Here is a 24,068-nt window from a genome sequence, read left to right as displayed (position 1 = left end):
CTGCTAGGAATCAAGGGACAGCTCATGAGTCGCCTGCTTAACACGTTTGAGTCAGGCATTGGATGAAGGGACTAATCCATGAGAACCAAATGACACCACAGACCCATGAGCCATTGCTGACCCGGGTCAGGGCTCGTGGTTTTTCACTCACAAGGAAATATTTTCCTCGGCACTCATTAGAGGGCTTCAAAAATTTGCAAACCATTTGAGCTGCTTTATTAATCGTTGATGTGGATTTGTCTGTGTTTCAATAGGTGTGGTTTCAATGCATCCATTGGATAGAAAGTGAAGTTCAAAATGGGAGTCGTACAACTTTTCTGAACAAGATTGCCTTGAAAAAACGAATCCTGCAAATTCTCCAACTTGGTCTGGCACCCTTGGAAAAAAGTTTTTATCCCTCGATCTGTGGGCTGTCTGCAATCCTGTTCTTGATGTCTGAGCATATTTGCAATTTTTTCTAAATATTGATCTCGATGACTTCTATAGGGCATCTCGCCAAAAACAGCTCTGAACCCACTAGCGTTAAATAATGATCTAAACCGGAGGTTGGGTTTTGTGGTTTTTTTTAAAGTTTGTGGCTGACATCATAGGCAATGGTGTAACAAAGGCCCCCGCGTAGGGGTGGGGGAAGACTGAGCATCAGAGGGTCCCCTTAGCACAGTGCCCTGGCCTGAGAGCTCCGGAGTGAATCCGAAAGGGGGCCCCACCAAGTATTTTGCAGGGGGGCTCCCTGAAGTTTCATTGCGCTTCTGCATCATAGTGAGTCATGTGTAATTCATTTATTGCTAACATCCATATAAACGTTATATTTTAAAAATACTTCCGGACTCAACCACTAGAAGGCGGAATAGTGTGCATTACTTGATTCTAGACAAGCCTCATGCTGAAAGACCATTTTACAGATAAGCTGTTCTTTCTGTCATCTCCTGGTGAAAGTATACTTCCTATATAACAGGTAGAGTAATGTAATGTTCAATTAAGTGTTTGCCGGCAGCAACACGCTAATACATATCAAAAAGCGTTTATTTTCTCGCATCAAGGAAAACAAAAACACAGGTGAGACATTTTACCATATAACTACAAAACAAAAAAGGCGTAATACATGCGTGTGGTCTCTAGAGCGGGGTTTCCTCATACTCTATCAAAGACATCATGAAAGGGCCCAGTTAATTTAATCAGCTATAGAAGATAATCCAACGAGAACTGGACCCAGACTCCTTTGAGAATTTAACAGCAAAATCAGTCTTAAAATTGGCGTTTATTATTCATCATATCACTAGCTGCAGTGTCAATAATTCATACTGGTTATATTTCAGGACATCCTCCTACTTGTGGATGCCTTCTTCGGGACACAGTGTATCAGGACAGATCACTCAAAGCACACAAGACCTTGATAATTAGTCAAAATTGTGTCACACTCCCTTAAGAATCAGTTTGAGGAGAACTATTTCCAAACCCCTAAAGATTCTTTACCTAGTACTTGATTGTGAAGCCAGTATCAAAGTGACTTGGGGCTAGGGTTAAAAGCTTGGAAAATAAGCCTCAACAGACTGTTGGCTGTAGCAGAAGAGCCAACTTCCAGAGGGTCTGAGCCACAAGGTACAACTTCTCAAGCATGTGACTGCACCGGAAGTGACATCGTCTAAAGTGCAGTTATAAATAATAATAATGTGGAAGGCATCGGGCAGACAGAAAACAGGTTGTTTGTAGATGTGGCATTATGACAGTCCCCACAACTACTGCACTGAGATATTTGCAGTAAAAAAATTAGTTCAGTTTTCAGCACACAAGAAGTGCTGAGAACATCAGAAAACAGCCACAATAGCATACCTTCATTCAGTGTGTTCCCTTTCAAAACATGATGCTGTTCCATCAATTCCTCAGTCCTTCCTTTTTGCTTTCTTTCTTCTTTCAACCTTCACTCTCTCCACCCCTACCAGCTTTCTCAACCTTTCCTTCTATTTGTCATCTGTAATTTCCAGTATGCCCTGCCTACCCCTTGTCCTGTTCTCTTTCCCTTACTTTCCTCTTAACGCTAGTTTATTTTCTTCTCCTCGATCTTCTCTTACATTCTTTCTTGTGTCCATATGTCCTCCTGTGTTTGTCTCCTCCCAGCGTCGTTCATACTAGCTAAGTTCTGAGCAGAGGCAGCCTTCGGATATGCCAACAAGAGGGCTGTGTGAGTTGATCCTCACCACTAGCATTTCTTGTGGCCTGCAGGCCACACGTCTGCGTGGAAGGCCAACACAGACTTCTATCCTTTCAAGGTTGGTTTAGTGAGGACCATTAAAGTGAGTATTATTTATTTATTTAGGCTTTGGGAAATCAGCATTGTGAACAGGATGATCTATATGAAAGCACGATATTACTTTCAGGGCTAAAATAAGAAGGCAATGAGAAAACGGTGGAGTGGGAAAAAGAAAGAGGAAATATGCTAATGCGCGTGATTAAAGGAAGTGTTTGCACACTTTTCAGTTTAAAATAGTTAAACTTTCCTACAGTCATATGAACAACAAGAACCCACAGATAAACCAACTGCTTATTTCCTAGCACTTGAAATACCTCCTATCTTCATATCTGTGCTTCCATTTAAAATTGGTGATTAGCTTCCAAGTATTTAGGTGTTCTTTAATTAATTAAAGGTGCACCTTTTATTTCTGTTCAGACCCCTTCATTCTTTAAAGCCTTCCTGAAATGCGTATACACTTAACTTATTAAGAAATGTGTTTAACACAAACTGCATTTGTTTATTGTTTTTTTTTTCCTTCATTAAACCGTGTCAAACACGTATGTTTAGATGCTCATTCCTAATTTTCGAGGCCAGTTTCTGGTTTTGATGCTATGATCATACTAATACTTGCATTGGAATGCCTCTCTGGATCTCTTATCTCGGCTGCAAGACAGACCCAAGAGGTGAGGAGCTGTACTGATGCCAGAAAATGATACACACATTTTTAGTGTATTTTTTTCTGCAGCCTGACCTCTGCACACAGACAATACAGAGTGAGCTGCTAGAAACCTGCAGAAGTCAAAGGCCACAGTGGTGGTACTCCTACCCGGTTTCCCACCCCCGATCCTAGAAATGAAAACCACATTCCACTGCGTTCTTCATAATTGAATATGAGAGTGTGGGGTCGCTGTCTCCACATGTCTTACTCGGACAGAAAACATCAGTCAGAAATAACTGAAAAACCTGGTGAGTGCAGGGATCCATTGAATCTTCCATGCACCTTCGTCCAGCTGTTGCTTTATTTCTTAAGGTACCACTACTAAGATCGTGATGCGCTTTGCTAATTTATTGGACACTCCAAAACCAGGAAGCAGTTCTAGCCAATAAAAGCTGCCACCGAGGTCCACCATTCTATGGCTTTACCCTGAGGTTCCTTTGAGAGAATAATCTTCGACGTCCCAGCGTTCTCCGTCTATAAATCCTTCTCGCAATCTTTTCTTGATTTTCAACAGTTTAGGAGAGGGTCTTGGCAGAGACAGACTGGCTTTCATCGAAATTGGAAGCAATCCAGACAGTAGGACTGTCAATCACATGCTCCTCTTGCTCAGATCTGGCCTTGGATGAAACTGTTCTTCATTCCGGTCACCTGAGACATGCACTTAATGTAAAAAGTTCAAACTGAATCTGTCCAGGGAGAAAGGAAGTAACTTGTTTCACGACACTAACACCAGCCGCCATGCTTGTGACTGTGATGGGAATAGGGAACATATAATTTATCACATTGAAAGCCGCTCAGAGATCACGACAGGCATTTGTAATGCAATAGATCTCACATTTGCGAGAGTTCGAGCTATTGGTGTTGTAAATGCATAATTGGACATTTCTTGTCACATAAATTGGTCAATCCTGCCTCATAATTTGGTCTTTTCCTTCCACATAATTCCAGTGGCCCTGCATATAACTAAACCATTTCAATTGACTTTCTTTCTTTAGCTACAGTTAAAAATTAAAATGTTGTCATTTAACATCCTATTTAAGTCTGCCATGCTAATTCCAATAGATTACCACTTTCACCACCCTACCAGCAGAGTTGCTGGCTGACTAACACAATTCCCCAAAATACAGACACAAGACAGCAATGGAGGAGTAATGAAAGAAATAAACTAGAAAGGTAACCCTAACATATCAACTGTGTTAAAACAGTCATAATGTAATAAGGATGTTAAGTTGTCATGAATCATTGTGATAACTGCAATAAGGAGGGATCACTAAAACATACAATCATCATGTCAACCCACTTCACCTCAAAGGCCTATGGTGTTCCCCTAACTCGCTAATGCGGGTACCACTGGTGTCTCAAGGTGCGTACATCACTGACATTTAAGTAATGTCCCACTGAAATGACAGGACAGACTGGACAGGGACAACTGGGCGTAGCTACAGATGCGACAATGAGCCCTTAAGAATCGAACACAGAGCATGAAACTGTTTGTAATCACATGCAAATATAGAGAGGAAGCGGCATAACGGGTAGAGCTGCAGACTTTGAAACTGGAGAGCCGGGTTCAAGTCTTTGTGTGGGCTCTCCTGTGCCTAAAAAAAACATTGCAATTGTTAAATGAAAGAAAATTACAAATGCAGAATGGCTGCAAATGACTCATGGGAGGGAGGGGACGGGGGCAGCAGGCGGGATTGGGGGGGGGGACCCCTAGAAGAAGTAAAGTGAGCAGTGCAGCCGCTATACTTAAGGATAAAGCACAGCATGCTGCGCTGCAACAGTTACAAATAAACACAAGAAACAATGTGAAGTAACTGATAATTATGGAAAGGGCTCCAATACTGTTGATTGAGTTTGCGCTGTGTAAGACTTAAAAGCGCCATGGGGAGAGAACAAATAAAAAAGTAGTTCGCTCACAGTAAAGCATATCGGCGATTGTGTAATTATCCATGGAACAGGGTCGGTCCCCAATGCAGTAACAATGCAGCCTCAAGGCGGGACAAATGTAAAGCATTTACCAATGACATCAAGGGATTTTTGAAAGGCAAGCCCATGAACGAGTGAAAGTGATGAGGTGGGCGTGGTTTAAAAGCCCATAATACTTATAACAGGTCGCAAGCGCTTAGTCACTCAACCTAAACCTAGAAAAACAAGCAGGTCAGATTCTATCCAGAACTTGGACTGCGCCTTCGACCGCTGTTTCATGGCTTCGTGACTATGATGGTATGCAATCTTGAAACTGCAGTGTTGGACACTTCTAAAACATCTTGCCAGGAAATGGAAGATTTGTAATATGCTGGAAATAGGGCAGACATTGGGGTTTCGTCAGCCAAGAAGCAACTTGCCTAGACTTGAAATAAATAGACAAAATGCCCAGCAACAAAGAGGCATTGTCCAGTGGAACCAAAAAAATGAGGAAATGACCTCAGTTGGTAATTTGACTAAGAGCTATGACTTCCATACAAAGCAGAACATCTTTAGATTCAGTTAAATTCAGTGAAAGAAAAGGAATGTCTAGACATCGTAAGGGAAAGGAGACTTCAGAGATTGAGTAGTCGATTAAAAAAAAAAATATCTGTATGATTTTGGCAGTCTGAAAGAAAAAGGTTATCCTAACATTCATAGTTATATGAATGAGTTAGAACATTGGTCGGTGTACTCTTGCACAAGGTTTAATCACACTGAAGTGTTCCCTATTCTGATTTTTGTCAATAAGAGGGAGATAAGTACCCGAATATTTGGCAATTTTCAAATCATGTTTTACCCCCAGGGGTAAGGCGATATTTTCTTCCCATTTTCACCATCACAAACAGTAATACATCTTCTGGCCCTGCCGATTCCCACCACCCCTACTGCCCTTTCCTCAGTTCAACCCCGACCATTCACTCAAGCCACCTCAGAGATTAAAGAAAGGCCGTTGGCCTCAGTAACATACCATGCGTATCTGTAAAGCGCACATCCACCCCAGCAGGAGTATCTTGGCACTGACTGTAATACGTTTGTTACCCAACTCATGGGGCTCATTTTATCGACCTTGGAAGAATGAAAGGCTGGGTGGACTCACCAGTAGTTGAACATGCGGTCAAATACAGATTCCTGCAGTGGATGAATTAGTCCACTGGACTCTGCTATCTCGAGTGGCCAATGTTAGGCCACTTGACGTACCCCAAAGGAGCGCCGACTGGACATGGAAAGGTCGTAAGCAAGAGGTTCTTCACTCACATAAGGAAGAGCTAGTCAGTAAAAGTTGTATGTAGAATGGCCAGGAGAATTGAGCAGATAAAGTTTTGCAGTTAATATTTCAGATTATCTTTTAAAAGTTTTGCAATATTTGATAAAGGATGCGTTGTAAACAGAGACTTTAGGAGCAGGCAAGGAACAGGCACAACAGAAGGATGAATGTTAATTTTGTTAATAATTATCAATAAACAATTGTCAAGAATTGTACAAAATAACATGCTGGCTGATTCTAATTAAACCTATTGTTACTGCGGAGCATTTTGTGAAGCAGGTGGGAGAACATAAGTTAGACACTGACAATATCTTAGACCACGGTTCCGGGAAATGAAGAGTAAATCACTACGAGGTGTTTACAACAATTCTTATGATCACGGAGATTGCATTTATCTTGCTACATTTTGCACCGATGTAAACGTGCACAGATCAGTTTTTGAAAAGATCAAATTTTTACCACTAGACTAATGTAAGATGTTGTTTTTCCACTGCTTGGTCAGTGCAGATGTTGTGGTTGCACCATTGACTTGATTGAAAGGAGTGTTTCCGACACTTGTGCAGTCTTTGTAATTTGACCCCCCTGAATGGCTAAGCCAGTGTATCACATGAGCCCCCAAAAGGATGTCCTCTTCTAAGGACCTTCATTGAGAGTTTTAATCTCATTTAGAGGTGACAAGCATTGGCAAATCCAGTAAGTGGTGGCGTTGGTTGTTATCACTTTGGCTTTGTCACTGCTTGTTTTATAACACAGATTTTGCAAACCTTTATTTTTGTAAATCTAAAAAAGAAAATAGATGAAAGTAAAAATATTGTTTTTGTTCTCAAAAAGCACACTTTGATATATTGGTCCCTGGCACTGAGTAATTACTTTGTGTGGATGTGCTCCTTATGAAATGGCAAAATGGTGATGAAATTAGACCATGTCTGAAATGGGTTGTCCCATTGCTCTATATTGTATGCTGTAATGGGTGGAAGAAAAATGTGAATGACTCAAGGACAAACCAGTGTAAAAAAGAGGGCTGGCTGAAAGCTCTTATAAGTATTTTATACATATAGTTTTAGTAAAATCAAAAGATCTGGGCCAGACCTCAAAAACAAAAAAGATCAGACTAGGCAGACTGTATTACGTTTTGACTGCATAATATCCCCTTTTAATCTGCACATTTCAGCGCATTTCAGAGGACTCCTTTTCTTCTGTTTTTATTCGCCATAAAATGGGGATTATTGCTTATTAGTTAAACTCTAAGCTTTTGCTTCAGCATCCTGAAGAGCCCCAAGGAGGATGAAACTCATCTGAACTCCTTCGAGGCCTGTTTAAAAGTAACCCTGCTTGAAGACTGACATTGTCCTGAGATTGTGATAGTTGAAGTTGAAATGTACGGATTCCTTATGAAAATCTGTATACCCATAGCTTCCGTTTCATTATTGGTGAAGACCCCTTTGGAATGGAATGCTAACGAAATGTACTTGGTGCATAGTTCGGTTTTTTTCAACAGTCATAATTGTATTATTGTAATGTAATATTGAATTGGTTTAGTATCTGGATACTGTCGTTCATGTACCAAATGGTGTGTGGCATCAGACAGCTGTTCTCTACGTCTCCTCGGCCATGGACACGTGACCCTTTGCTTCCGATGACGTTAAGGTGTAGGTGTACCACTCCGTTAGCCTCTCACAAGCCTCCAATGTGATGCTGAGACGCAATGGTAAAAACAGTGGAAAACTACAAATAGTAAATATGGCTCCCTCGGCGTGCTTACATCCTGTTAATGCTGCATCCTTCAAGGCCCCTGAGACCAGGGTTATCCTGGAAGGTGCCAGGGGTAGCAATTGTAGAACCTAGGGTAACAGCTTCTAAGCTTGTCTACCTCTTGTTGACATCCATGTTGTGGGTCTGAGAGTGAATGTTATAAACAAGGCTGCTGCTGTCAAAGCCGGAGACCAGACAACAGCTGCTCACTGCCGGTCTGCGGATCTTCTGTTCCCTGGCGTCTAACTGCAAAATATCCTGGGCTCTTGCTCAACAACACTCACAAGAAGAAACTAAACGTCACCCAACTTTATTTTTTCCCACCAGTCAGAAACACACGTTGGTATATTGTTTTTGGGAATAGAATCATATCTGTAGAAGAACTGGCTTAAGCACTTGTTTGCTTCAAACCATGTTTTGTGCGAGGACACTGAGCTTATGAAGTTACTTATTACCTAAAAAACGTCTATTGCGCGGACAATGTATTTACTTTCCGTAAATGAGAAATTGTTACACCCTTTTAAGGTTTAATCTTTTGCCTCACTTGTGGGTAATAACAAGTGGCATAGGGAGGGTGGATCAACAGAGACCTCGCTGCACGTTTCTTCCTTTGTGAGTTTTATTGGGCATTGGTTAAAAAGCACTCCAGACCTGTCCTGCTCATGTTTTTTCGCTGCATAAGCCAAAACTTTTTTTGTTTCTCTAATATTGACCATTTTCCTGTTCATCAACAGGCATTACGAGTGAGAAAGCTATTGATTAGTTGGAATAATGTTAATTCCTGAATGCCCATCTTGATAGATGTATCTATTAAATTTGACAGGGTACTTTTATTGCATTTTATTATATAGATTTATGGAGAAAATATGAAATACGTAATATCTTTTTATGGTTGACCATTTTATGCTCATTTATAGTTTCCAAGGTTATTTTTGATTCTGTATTTACCCTAGCTGTTTTTTTTTTTATTCTTTTTTTTTTTAACTATGCCAATGTCAAGGTCATCCTTAAAACTGAAACCCCAAAGAAAGTATCCAAAGATTTTTTTGGGTGTGAAAAGAAAGCACATACACTAGAACGTCAGATGCAAAAATCTGATGATTCCAAAGATGTTGGAATGCAAGAAACGCTGATGTACAAAGGGATGCAAACGTGGTGCCAATCAGAAGTTACTCACTGAAGATTAGATCTTGTTTCGGGTCTTTGCTAAACTGGATTAGGAGCTAAAAACAACCCTTAAAGTGTGTTATTAGCAGCCTCATAAAGCACCAAAGCTATGAGCGCAACAAGGAAGCCCAACTGCCCATCCCAGGAAGGTGAAGGGGGGCGGTCCTTGCTCACCGGAACTGGAAATAGAATGGGGTGTGATGACTGGAAGGAGGTGTTGCTGCAGCATCCCTTTAAGGCCTTCGTAACAGGCCTTTCTCTGTAGTGTTACAAACCATGATTTCAGTAACACTGACGCTACAGTAGCTCAAATGTATTGGTCAACAGAGCTTTGTAAAATTATAATTTTACCAGTTAAGTTTTGCCAGTATAAAAAACTTCTCAACTTTGCAAAATTGCAAAGATTGCTACCTTCTCAAAACCTCACTTGCAGGTAATAGTTTGGTGCAAAAAGTGTTTTTTGCAGTTTTGTTTTCTCCAAAATAATCTATTTGCGGAATAATTGGACCACACAAAATAGATTTCGCAATTATTTTCATCCTACTTTCTTTTGGGATTGGTCACCTGTTATTAGTTTCCTTAAAAGTTCTTGAACTTTTGAAAGCATTGCTTACATAAGAAAGGACTAGGAGTCAAAAGGAAGCTAAATGGTGGTCCCTTTGAAGGTCATCACTCCTGAACCCTTAAATAAGACTTAACTTCTCTGAATGAGACGGCAATCATGTGACTATCTCCACCTATAGACTTAAATATGAAAAATTGTCATAACCTGAGTAACAGTAGTTTTAAGGTAATAATTTCTGTCATGGAAGTCTCAGCTCCGTTGTGTTAGGCAGTGAAGGCTCATAAATCGTATATATAGTGGAGAGTTCTTCCCACAATACCATGTTGGAGGAGAGGAAATCTCAACTTGTGTGTCAAAAATCTTATCTGCAGAGATTTCCCATTGTGGATCATGCTTATTGGAATTAATGGATAAGTAACAACCGGTCCATATAAATCTCATTTCCTTACCTGTTGTAATAAAACCTTACACTTTATTGTGCCTGAATCTCTACTATTGTTATCATGTTGCAATCATGCCATGTTGTTTGTTATAAGGCATGTTGAATTCTGCTACCCATATTACCTCAACCCCTCTTGCTAGGAGACAAGTACGTGAGTTCTCTGGCATTATGGTGAAAATAAAGAATCAATATGGTGTATGCCCATCTCGGAATGTTAAATTAAAATAAAAGTTGTGCAACCGCCTTTGCAGAAAGAAGTGCTTGATATAAAATTTCATCTTTCGGGCCCTTCTAAAAAGTTTTTATAAAAAGATGAATATATTAATAGAGCAAAGGGACAAAGGGAGGGGAGGTGGAGCCAGGGAGTAGAGAGGGCCATGCAATTGCCACTGGCGAATAACAGCTAAAAGCAGGGAGGAGCAGGAGAGCAACGGAAGGAAGATTATTTAAAAAAAAAAAACAGGACAAGATGGTAAAGTAGAAGAAACAGAGTAGCTGAGAATGGGAGAGGAATACTGAGAGGACAAGTGTGCAAATACATAAAGGAGGAAAAACAAGAAAACACAGGCATTGCCACAGAAGAGAACAAAGTAGTTCCCCAAATGTAAGCAGTGGAAGGTAATAGTTCTCCAGCCACAAAGATAGGTAAAACGTTGTGCTCCAGTGGAGGGACAAACACAAAAAGATCAATGGAAGCGTTTGAATAAGAAGCAAGCAAATGAGAGTGACTAGAAAGGTAACCAATGATCAGCAATTGGCTGAACCAAGGCCGACTGTAAGAATTGGTACTGTGCACAATAGGTTTCTTGACAAACAGCTGAAGCTGTCTGTAGGTGACACCTATAAACTGTAATGAAAAATGTAAATTAAATAAATGTGAATTTGAAAAATATCTTGTATATAAATTAAGGCAAAAAATAAAGAACACCAAAAACCTGTAAAGTTTCAGTATTTTAAGTGCACTGCAGCATAATAAAGGGGCATTGACTGCAAGAGCAATCCGTAACCTTTAATCAGATAGTCCAGACCCCATTACAGCTGAGCAGTATGGCCGAGCCTTCGCACAAGGTAGCAGAATGTCAGGTAACACCAGGCTTACATTGGTCCATTTGAATTACTTGCTTAAGACACACCTGACGTCTGCCCAGAAACACCTTTAGGTTCCCTACGGTGTAGACATCCGGTGCAGACTTTCTGCACATGGCATACAGTTGTTTGCAGGTACAGGCATGCAAGTCTGAAATTAGTCAAACTACAGGCTACAGCCAATTACGGGGGCGCGCCAGCCCTGACTCCAAGGAATGCCTATTGGGAATTATACCTAGGAGACAGAATGGTAAAATGGTCCATACATTTGTAGCTCTAGGATCAGTACTAGCTAAGAGATGTATTGCAAAACATTTCTTTTTACGACTTAATAGCTGGATATGAGACATGGGGGAAATAAGCGATTGCTGAGAAAGTTCAAACGAAATTCTGAAGGCTGAATGAAAAAACAGAGGAGCTGCTGGATTAGGTGAAAATGCAGCAGAAACCTCCCTCCCCGGACACCAGGCAGCCACGAGCAGATTCTTGACATGCACGGTGAATCAGGAACAAACACTAAGACTCAAATTGTTGACCAACAACAGCGAGAATGGAGCATGGACTACCAGAATGGCCCCCAGACTAGCCAATATCCTGTTTAGACACATGCTCTAGAGTAAGTGAGTTTGCAACACTAAACAGGGAGACTGGGAATACAGATTAGCCAATATATAACCAAATGAAATTAGTATGCATTGCCTGAAGTGCAGTGACTGCAGAATATAATAGAATAATAGACTTGCAGGACCATGAAGGGACTTGGTGATTCTTAACCCTGCTTGATTGTGGGGAGAAAATGAATTTCTGATCAGTGCTGATGTGGCGATATCGCCTGCGCACGATACTCTACTATTTTTGTACGTGGAAATTTTAAGTTTGTAATTGAATGATTGTCAAATGGAAAATCAATGAACATGTTGTTTTAAGTTTTGATATTTTAAAAAATATGGATGTGACATCAGTTGTAAACTGATAAGAGTTGAAGGGTTAATGTAATGGCTATGCATAGGCTTAGAGTTAAAGTTAGAGGTGGAGTTTGGTTTAGAGACTAAAGATTAGAGTTGGTGTACACGCTTGCGTTAGGTTAAGGGTTAGGGGAGTTGAGTAAGAGTTAAGGGTAAAGGTTACTAGGAAGATGTGGTTTAGAGTAAATTGTAAAGTTTTGGGTTAGGGATGATGACGTTATACTATCCCCATCATTCTTGTGGAGATTTCATGAATGTAACCCTACTGTAAAAAATTGCTATTATGAATTCTTAATTTTGTATTCATCGTTGATGGAACAGTGACTTAAAATATTTTCACATGGATCCGTATTTACCAGCCAATTTTCTGGGAAGAATTAATGTATTTAATTTAATTTTTTTGCAAAGCACATAAATATCCCAAAAAGGAATTCCTAGCGTTAAGTGAGACTTGCACGTCACCAGACTGGAGAGACACCTAGTTCATAAATACTTGGGTTTTATTTTATTTTTGAAAGGCTGGATTGTTGGTTTCAGCACAAAAGGAAAACAGCAAGGAGTTACACTTCCATGTCTCTGCAAAGGAAAACCCAAACATATTCAAGTTGCTTCAGAACCTTCACTGCTGCAAGTCTTATTTCATATCCATGTTTTTCTAGAGCCTCCCTTCATACTCAATATGCATATCTCCTCTACTGTTCGTGACTTGGAAGTATGTAGACATCTCCATCACTCACCCGTTCTTCCAGACTAAACAGAATTCACTTCTTAAGGTCGCATGCAGCCCTTGACAATTTGATAGCTCCCCTCTGCCTGCCACTAATTTATTGTTGTCCTTTAATGAACTCTGTGCTCTTAAATCTGCTTCATGGGCATCTTGAAGACAGGTCTAGGGCCTGTGCCAAGAGGTTTCTTGAAAGCCTCTAAGGACATTTGATCCACATTTAAAAAACAGATTTTGAGTAGTGCTAACAAAGAGACCTTTTGTTTCAAATTTGATTAAGATGCCCCGTTTGGACGTCACAGGACCTGGGTGGCCACAGTGACCGATCCAGACCAGGGTTTGATCAGGTCTTTGACGACTGAACCTCCACAATCTTCTCTTGCCAAGACTGTAGGGTGTGGATCCAGATCCATCTGTTTTGCTACGTGTCTTGGCTGCTGTAAAGGTTGATCAATATTTGCTACCGGAATTGTAGGCCAGAGGCCAGGGAGCATTATTGTGTTACCTACTTCGGCTCTATCCATTTATCTTGCTGCCAGTGCAGGCTTTATTGTGTCATTGGGTGCCCTCCAACCAAGATCTGCATCTTGTATTAACTGAGCAACCTGCGTGCTCGTTGGGTTCCTGTGGGTGCCAAGTGACCTTTCCTGTCTCAGTAACTGCAAAATGTCTGCCATTCCCTGGTACTTTCATTGAGCGGATTAGAAAGATTCATGGGAAAGGTCACTACATCCTGCTTTTGGCACTGAATTGATTAGTCATACTTCTCTGTTAAAGTAAGGGCACTGAGTTAGACACAGACGTGTTGTTGACACACAAAGGTTTGCCAGCTCTCCAAAACCCATAGCCTGGGAATGGGAGAGAAAAGGTGCGGCCAGGACATGTGCAAGTGAAGGAATGTCACCTTGCCAGCTGCTATAGGTTTGTTACTGACAAGCAAATTCTGGCACACCTATGGAGAGATTTCAGTCAAGTCCCTACATCTGTAAAGTCAGTAGGGCAGGAGCGGCAAAGTCACACGTACGGCAACCAATATCACCCTTGCAACCATCTCAGTGAGGGAAGAGTCTCCCTTTGGCTGTTGGAATTGAAATGTGTGCTGTGTACGCTCATGCGTTATTCATTCCTACTTGCTGTACCACCCGGTGGTTGTTGCTTGGCTTTCTCCCCCACTTGTTAACTTTAAGTGACCAGTCACAAGCACCAGGACGGAGGGTGTCATCCCATCTCCGCTTTGGACCAATAATCCTGATACTTGACGGAGGTTGATGAAGGCCTGTTTTAAAGGAGTCGCGAGTGAGCGCTTTGATAGTAGTAATGGCTGGACTATTACTTTTAGAGTGAGACAAAGGCTGATTTGCGACTGCACAGATGAGTTCAAAACTGTGGCATTGCCTGCAATAGAGTTAATAGCTCAAAACTTTGGCACAAAGTTACATCTTTGGGCATAAACCTTCCAGTAGTGCACACATTTGAGCTAGCTACATACTGATACCACTGCTTGTCTTCATTATGTTACCAGCTCACTTAAGATCGCCAGGGGAGTTCATCAAGGGCAGGTCCCTTTTCTTTTTACTTTGTACATTAATTACCTTGATGGCTTTCAAGTTCAAGGGTCACAGATGTGCTTTGGCCCACTCCCTGTGCTCCTGTATGCCGACGACGCAGTTTTATTGGTAAGCACAGCTAATGGGTTGCACAAACCACTTGATTCATCTGGGTGCTTTTGTGAGCTTTAGGTTTACAGACGAATTTAGCAAAAGCTTTTGTGGTGGTTTTTATCCCTTGGTCCATGAAAATGAAACATTGTTTTGTTCATGGTACACTTGTACATAAAGTGAAAACTTTCCAGGGTGTGGTGGTTCCTTTGGTCTCTGCTTTTGAACGGATCACCGCTGAAGGGTTAGACTACAACAGCTTGAAAAGCTTGTCTTCAGGTTTGCCAGTAAAGTGAGCTCAAATCCACTCAGATGTTCTGCAATTTATAAAAGTAAATACATCTCTTTTGCAACTAATTGGGTTTATCTTTGGGCCTATATGGGCCTGGAGGGGCTTCAAAATGCAGAGAATGTTTTTTTAGGCTTTTAGCTGTACCTGAAAACATCAGTTTTTGTCGTGCTTGAGTTACAGATCACTTACTGAGAGAACCATATTAGGTTCTTCCATTGGCTCTCTAGCTTGGTCAAAGCCGGACACAAATTTTAACTTGATAATTTGATTATTTCAGACTGTCTAGCCCTGGAGTATGAACAGAGAATCCCCTGGATGAATTGTGTGAAAATGCGCTTTGAGTGGATACAGAAACATTTTTTCTAGTCTAGATTAAGATAATCCTTTTCAAAAGATATGTAGAGTTCTCTATTGTTTGAAAAATGTAAACAGGTTAGGATTTTAACAGAAGTAATCAAATCCATTGCTGATTCTTATGTTGCATTTTCTACCGCTAATTATATAGAGCCTTATCTCAATTTTGTAGCTAAATTTTAGCATAGATTTCTTTTAACTTGATTAAGGGTTTATGGAAAGTGAATTTACTGCTCCGCCCCTTTGATAACCACTCCACTCAATGAACACTGCACTTTATTCTATTCTTTTGACTTTACAGGGAACTGATTAAACTGTTTTTGTTACCCATTAGCACACACACAATTTTAGATGCTTATAGACTTGCTTTTCATTTTCTGCAGAAACTTTATTCGACCTCCATGTTTTTTCTATTGCCTTTCGTGCAACACTCCATTAGAAATAGGAATTTAAAGTTGGGAATTCAAGAGGAAATTTGCCAATGTTTAGGAAAATTATTTTAGGGGCTGATGTTATGATAAAATGTAACTAATTGCTTGTTCTTGTATGTCATTTTTAATGATTCTGATGCTTTTGAGCAAAAAGCATATAATGATTGTTTTTTATTTTATTTTTTATGTATCTTTTATGACTTGTACGCCAAATAAATATATTTACTTGACAGATGAGCTCAAACTGGTGACATGGAATGCACACAGTGATTGGTGATTAAGTGGTTCAGACTAATCCATGCTTTAAGATTAATATATGTTTTCTAATCAGGGGTTTTGAGCAGTGGGGACATCTTGGGTAGGGCAGGAAGTTCCTTGAACTTGCCCTAAGATGGTGTGGCGACATTACAAACTCAAGCCATTTCAAGCTTTTTGGTAGATTTTTCATCAATGTTAGCTGGCAGTGATTAATGTATCCTAGGTGTCACCCAGGAAGAGATGTGGCCTAATATCACTAGATGTCACCCTTTTAATCTGTAGCCCCAGGTTCAACCTCGGCACTTGAGTCAACATTGTGTGATTCTGGGCAAGTCGCTTAATCTCCCAGTGCCAAATTGTGTGAAATTTTTTCTATAGAATGTCTTCCCACTCCTCGTCTAATATACAGAGATCCGTTGCGTCATTGATGGGTTCATGCTATATAAAGGCCAGTACATTGATACAAACAGTGCTTAATTTGTAAAAATATAAGTGCCAGGGTCCTCGTCAGGAGGCCAGTAAAGCTTGCATCACCCATCGACTCTGCTAGCGCTGCAAATAACAGTACCAGCACAACTACTAACCATCACACTCCAACTGTGACAATTAAGTCTAAACTGTTAACAATTAAGTGCCAGGACCGAGCACCCGAAACCACCAGCTCAAATTAAGCACTGAATACATACAGACCAGCTTTCTTTCCCCAATACACATGCCAATCATGGCATACACACCATGGTTTGTGGTAATGTCACACTTTGAAATAATGATCTCGAAAGAGGCTGAAATCAAGAATCAAATGGGTTTTGTTTAATCGAGTAAAGAATTAGCACAATTCTGCCATGGATAAACCAACCCTGCATCAGCTGTCAGTCTGCAGTGCACTGACTGTGCCCTCGCCGCCGAACATTGCACTGACGCTGCCCACACCTGAAAGGTGCACGGATTCTCTGCTACCTACAGCTGCATAATTCACTGACCCTGCCATAGCTGCAGCTGTTCAGGGCACTGCCCTAGGCCATGACAAGTCTCTGTTACTTAGGTGCCTTCAAAATTACCTCTTCTTTGTTTCCACTGTCAGATGGTTTGTATGCTACTGCATCGCAGTCAGTAACATTGATCTAAAATAATAATATTGCTCTCACTACACCAACCTACCACTACATTGTTAGGAAAGTGTGTTTACTATTCTTAACTCAACCCATACCTAGGAGATAAGTACAAGTGGGCGAGTTGATTCTATTATGATGATCGTAGAGCTTTTGCACGGGGGGCTTTCTGCAGATTTCTGCAAAAAAAATGCAATGCTTCCACTGATCACACCTTCATTGATGATGACTTGAATGTGTGAGTGGTGAAATGAGAGCACTGAGAGGGACATATCTCACCAGTTCTTGTCCGTTTCCATGTGCCTGGATTCTGGCCACTTTTAGCAAAAACGTCAAGAGCCATTAGATATTGACCACTCTTCCAGGGAATTCTTCACTGGTCAAGCATAAGGCACAGAACTGTACAGCCACACTTTAGGTGCTTGTAATTCCACGGGTGTGTGTGTGTGTGTGTGTGTGTGTATAGGGTGACTCCCCCTCACTTTCCAGAGGCCTTTCAATGTACATTTAGTTTTCATTAAATTCTGTTTTCCCTTGCTTAGATCTCCAAAATGCCTGTTCCTATGTTGTGCCTTCTCTTTTCAGTGCTCCTCTCTGTCCTCAGTACCCTTACCATATTGACGGAAATCTCGATATGTCATTTAAATACATCATGAAGTATGTCAGTAATTCTGTGAGCATCTTTCCCTTATTTGTCTATTTTCCTTTATTTCCATCTCTTTCACACTAGATCTTTACCCCATCACTTTCTCCTAATCTTGCTATCTAGCCTGCTCGTTCTCTTTCCATCGGTCCCCAAACCTTTTGTCCCACTATCTTAACTAGCTTTAGCCAGATGCTCAACAGGATAGAGAGAGGGGCAAATGGAAAAGTTTGGTAGGAGAGGGAAAGATACACACGAAAAAGTAAGGTGGGGAGAAACAAGAAATACATTAATGAGGAAGGAAAGAAAGAGAAGGAGTGGATGATAAGAGGGAAATGGAAGATGTAGTGGAAGAAGGAAGGGTGAAAAAGAAGTACAAATGTTGAAAGCAAAGGATAGACATAGAAAAGTTAAAAGCGGTGTACGGAGGGCAGACGCATGGAAGGTGAATCGTACCTTAAATGTTCGACTGATGAAAAGTTGAAAGGGTGGATGGGAAGATGAATGAATGAAATGATGACGTAATTGAAGGAATTATGGGTTGATGGGTGAAAGAATGAATGGAAGGGTGAAGGAATACATAGAGTGAAATGGATGGGTTGAAGGATGATTAGATGAAAGGGTGGAAGGAGGGTGAAAGGATGCATGGGTGGATAAAAGGATGGAAAGGTGGAAGAGTTGGAGGATTAATTTTGGTTGGCTACAAGGAAAGTTGGAAGGAGGGATAGTTAAGTGAGCAGATGGATCATAGTATGAGCGGTGAAAGGATGGATTCATCATAAGTGGAGAGTCAAAAGACTGGATGGATATAGGAATGTCGATGAATGAGTGCATGAAGAGTTGGATGGAAGAAAGGGTGAGAGGTCAGGTAATGAATGAATGGATGGATTGGTATGCTGGGTAAATGGAAAAGTAACAGTCTGAATGGATGAACTGAGTTATTGATGGTGGGTGGGGTCAATTGAAAGGTGAAAGAATCGATCGATGTTGGTGGCTGGAAAATAGGATGGATTTCAGAAAAGTTGAAAAGGTGAGTAGTTGGAATGGAAGGTGGCTAGATGAATTAATCGAAGACTGAAAGTAACTCTTCTCATAAGAGTTGAGGGCTCGCGTGGTGCCGTTAGAGGAGTCATTACAGGTTGATGGTGTTTTAATTTTATGGCTCCTCCCTTGGTGTGTATACAGAATAGTCGCGACACAATCCATGTTTGAGATCCTGCTGGAGTTGAGAAGGTTGTTCCATAAATCTAAGTTTGGGAGGAAAGACAGAGCTTGCTCATTCTCTTTGCAGATTTGCGGCATTGTCTGTACCTCTGGTAACATGGATTTTGGTGGCTTTGTTGCGGGGCAGTTTAACTCCTTGTACATTTAGGCTGTGTTCAAGAGTCCTTTTTTTGGCAACAGTCTTCAGATGGTAGAAGGCAAACCAAGCACCTTTTCGAGGTCATGAAAAATGGCAATGAACTGCTGAATTAAATGATACTTGGCTCCAGACAGATTGTTGTAACCACTTGCCTGCAGCCTTTTAATGTACACAAGAGCCACTCAGCTGCTGTTCTACTCAAGTGGCAAAACTGTTTTTCAATGGAGATTTGACACTAGCCAAACACAGTGGACAGCTACCTTCATTAGAACATGCTGCCATAGTGCAGATCTGACGTTTACTAAAGCTGAAGCTCAAAGTGTTAGCATTTCTCCAAAATCAACATTAAGAAGTACAGTGAACTAGTTTCAGGTGTATCTTTTTTAGCCCGCAGCCTACCAGACCGTGCAGCTGTCTGGTTTGCTTAAGGCATCTTGGGAACATTCAGAAGGTTGACCTAGGAATTCTTGTTGATTACCATTGGCTTTGTGGTTTGTAACTCACACTTTCACGCTTTCCTTTTGCTGGCTTTATTTGCTTTAGCTCTCCACGTTCAGTTTATTCCTCCTGTTGCCTAGACTGTGTTTTACTGTCTTCTTCTGCGAACTCGCTTTCCATTAACAGGTCTTTAAATGTTGCTCTTATCTCATGATATTTGCTGTGCATTCAAAGACCAAGGTCAAATGTCAGGTGCTGTCCTCCAAGGGCGCTTGTTTACTTTTCTTTCTCTGACTTCAAAGTGAGTGGATTTATGTGACAATCTTGCTGGATACTAGGGGTAGGAAAGAGTTTTTTTTCTAGCTTACGACAACATTTAAATTAGTATTTCAGACTATGTCATAATGAATGCACAAATGAAGAACATTTTTTATTTCTGAAGTTGTAACAAGTTGTTGCAAATACATTTTTTGAATATGATCAACACAAATCAATAAAATAGGTGATATATTTCCACACAGTTTTGTCTGTGCACTGTATAGTTTTATTAGTAAAACTGTATGTCTGTGCAAATGTAATGGTCATTTCAATTGCAAATGTGTTGTCTGTAATGGGAGTCTGCTACCACACCATGAATATTCCACTCTATTCTGCACCACTCCACACCTATGCACTCTACTCTACACCACTCTACTCTGCACCACTGCACTCGACTCTGCACCGCTCCACTCGACTCCACACTACTCCACTTTACACCACTCCATGCCACTGCACTCTATGCCACTGTACTCTACGTCACTTCACACTACGCCTTTCTACTTTACCCTGTACCACTCTACGCCAATGCACTCTTCACCACTCTAGTCTAGGCCACACCAATCTACTCTGCACAATTTCACAATACACCACTGTACTCTACACCACTTTGCAACACTGCACTCTACGCCACTGGATTCTATTCCAGTACACTCCACGCCAATGCAGTTTACTCTGTACCACTCAACACTGTGCCCCTGCACTCTACACCAATCCACTGTATGCCACTCTAATCTATTCTGCACCACTGCACTCTACACCACTTTACTCCAAGCCATTACACTCTATGCCACTCTAAGCAACTGCACTTTACCCTGCACCACACCAGTCTCCCATTTTACTTTACTCTGAAACAATCTACTCTATGCCAGTTTACTCCACTCTGCTCCGCTCCACTCTACAACACCCTACTCTTAACCACTGCACTCTACACAACTGCACTTTCATTGCACTCTACAGCACTGCATTCTTCTGTGCATCACTGAACTCTATGCCACTGCTCTCCATGCCACTTTACACCACTGCACTCTGACACTTTACTCTGCAACACTGCACTCTCCACCACTGAACTCTGCGCCACTCTACTCTGCACTACTCCACTCTGTGCCACTGCACTCTGGCACTATGCTCTGCACCTCTCTGTTCTTCTGCTCTGCACTACTCTACACTACTGCAGTGTGCCACTCGACTCCCCTCTGCTCCACTCCCCTCTGCTCCTTCTGCGCCACTCCCCTCTAAACCACTCCACTTTACTATGCACCACTCTAATCTATAACACTACATTGTACAGCGCTGAATTCAATGCCATTGTACTCAATGCCACTACACTCTACACCTCTGTACTCTGCAACACTTTACACCAATGCACACTACACCAGTCCTCTCTATGCCACTCTAGTGTATGGCACTCTATGTGACTTCACACCATGCCACTTCAATACACAACATTCTCTGCCACTCCACTATACAACACTCTACTCTTCACCATTCCACTCTACGACGCTCCTCACCACTCTCCTCTAAGCCATCAACATTTAGCCATGCTAAACAGCAGCCACAAGGGGGACAATATGGCTAGAACACTTTGGAAAATCCAATAGCTCTTGCATAGGCGAGACCTATTAGCTTTGCCAGTGCTTAGAACTGGTAACATAGCACAACTATCTGCTAGAGTTATGGTTACTATTGCTTCCAAATAAACATATCTCTGGCTTTCCCCCCTTGCTATTGCCTGTTGGATGTCATTCCGCCTCCTATGCAGTGTTTGCATTGCACTGAATTAGAGACTGTTGTACATCACAAACCAATATAGAATCATAACTGATTACATTCTTTATTTCATAGATGCATTGTGGAGAGAAAGGATTTGTTTTTGTTTTTTTCACTACAGCATGATTTTTAATGGTTTAGTTAGTACTTAAAATGCAAGCCAGACCTATTGACTTTGCCAGTTCTTCATTGTACAGTCATGAACCTCAATTTCCCCCAAATGTGATAGTTCTGCAAACAACTGTGAATACGTATGTTCTTGAACATGTCAGGGATGAGTCTGCAGTTTGCCCCCAGTCGATGGGAAGGCAGTAACCACAGCTTTAAATGCACTGTCTGTCATCTATTGTTCTAGAATTTGCTGAAGTTTTTGTCACGACTTACGTGCTGCTTTACCCTGGAGGTAGAGCGAGTGGCGTGGATCCTGTTCTGGAATGTTTCACCTTGGCCCAAGTAGGGGCGACTCTTTCTGGTAGCCAAGGTGCTGCATGCAATGGGTACGCCAAGAGCAGGCCGTGTCCCCAAGAAGTAGTGCCAGAGGGAAAAAAACCCTGAAAGGGGGAAAAAACCTCCAAAAAGATAGAATCCTGCAACAGGAACAAAAAGAATAGGTAACAGCAGGAACAAAATACAGGAAAATACTCTGGAACCGACGAGAACCAGCACAGGAATACAAGGAAGCACGAGCGAATACACCATCCAAACAGAAAGTGTTGCAGCGCAAGGAGAGAAAGAAACACAGCCCTTAAATACCAACAAACAGGAAATGACCAACAGAAAGTAAAAGGACACCATCTTAGATAGGGAAAAGCACATGGATCAGAATGGACTTGGAACCATAGAGAGTAGGGAACAAGGAATGCTGGGAAGAGAAAGGTACTATGGGAAAGGGGGAAAAACATAAAAGAAGGCACAACCAGATGTCCAGAAAAAAGAAGAAAAGAAAAGAACAGGTGAGTGGGGGGGGGGGACTCAGACCTGCCTAGACACGTGGTGCGCTAAAAAAGAACGAGGCCCCATGCCCAATTTGGGTCCTCGTAAGGTACAGAGCAGGCTGGGGGGCGCGGCGCGTCTTATGACTGCGTGCTGCGGCCCGAGCCGAATGTTCGTCTCGTGCCACGCGCAGCGGCCCGAGCCGAATGTTTGGCTCGTGCCATGCGCAGCGGCGCAACAGTTTTAACAGGACCTGTAGTTTTTAATTTAGATGAATGAATACAGAAGCACCTATACAGAAACAAGCAGTCTGTGTGGTGTGAGTTTCTAGAGGCAAAAATGAGAAACCTGTTTGTGTGCTCAGCATCCTGCTTTCATTAAAGAAAGATAGGGGTTGATTATTGTCACGAAGCCAAATCGATGAGGGCACAACTGCTGTCAGAATTACTAATGCACACCAGTACTGGCAAATTACTACATGGTTACTAGCACAATGAAAGATTAGCTCATAGTTACTGTCACAACTGTGGCCATGCATGATTACTGGTGCAATAATGCTGAGGACATGTTTTTTGGTTCAGTTACATAATCAGTTAGTATTTGAATATCAGATAGGAAGTGAATACTTGTACCATAGCTGGGGGCGTGATTACAGGCTCAGTGACTAGTTTGGCATACTAAGAGGCACAATAATAATGTGGTGGTCACAGATGGACTTTGTAGGGACCTCCATCTTCCTTCCATAAAATCACCTGATCCTTACAACAACAAAGTATACCTGGGATAATATTGAAATATGAGGATTCTGGGTCCCCTTATTTAAAGTTTCAAACTCTCTAGGGTCCTCAGAATGAGTACAGGTAATTAGACCTTAAGCCCTCTGCCTACTCCTGGGTAGGTGTGGGTTTCCTAGTGCTTCACTAGGAGTAAGCGCTTTACTCCACCCTGTTGGATTTGCGCACCACGTCTCCCATTCTACTGATGCTGCTAAAAGACCTTGCTTTTCTATAAGATTCTCATTTGGAAATGATTTCTTACTCAAAAACGTTATTTAAGTATTTTGTGTACTGTTTGAGGGTGTTCTTTAGCATATAGTGGATGCAGGACATCCACCAAAAATTGGTGGATGCTCTATCTGCCATATTTAGATTCTATATTAAGGCATACACATTAAATAGGGGCGATATAACATATGCCAGTTTTTAGCAGATGGCCTACATCCCCCAAATTCTAAATAACTCTTATATATTTGCATAAGGTATGTTATAGTCTGCTTTGATGGGAGCACGAATACCTACAAAATAAATGATATAAATGATTTAAAAACAACAAATATGTAAATGTCAAAAGTTTAAAGAATACACGCCGTAATTCAAGAGCCCTGGTGGTAACCAAGTGCTACTTCTTTACATAGGTTGTTTGGTTTGAAGAACATCATTCTGCACTCAAACTGCACCAGCCAAGAAGACCTGATTCTCAACGTTGACCACGACTGGCCAGTCTACGCGAATCCTGGGATCCTATTGCTGCTTTATTTCACTGTGGCCTCTTTGGTGAAGCTCAGGAGACGGGAACCTGATCCTCAGGTGAATGTGTGTCAGGGTGACTACCAGACCCTAGAGC

General features: G+C 41.5%; 1 protein-coding gene across 4 annotated transcripts in view; it reads left to right on the top strand.

Annotated features, from left to right (window-relative positions):
• Positions 1-24,068, top strand: part of PIEZO1 (piezo type mechanosensitive ion channel component 1 (Er blood group)) — a 742,509-nt gene that overhangs the window by 347,696 nt on the left and 370,745 nt on the right. For all 4 annotated transcript variants that reach the window (XM_069215849.1, XM_069215848.1, XM_069215845.1 and 1 more), the window contains exon 8: positions 23,860-24,031. In XM_069215849.1, the coding sequence (XP_069071950.1) occupies positions 23,860-24,031 (172 nt within the window). The remainder of the gene's footprint in view (positions 1-23,859; positions 24,032-24,068) is intronic.

Source organism: Pleurodeles waltl, chromosome 12 (assembly GCF_031143425.1).
Source record: "Pleurodeles waltl isolate 20211129_DDA chromosome 12, aPleWal1.hap1.20221129, whole genome shotgun sequence".
In the NCBI taxonomy this organism is placed as follows: Eukaryota; Metazoa; Chordata; class Amphibia; order Caudata; family Salamandridae; genus Pleurodeles; species Pleurodeles waltl.
The sequence above is the reverse complement of the archived record's forward strand: the minus strand, read 5'-3'. Positions and strand labels throughout refer to the sequence as shown.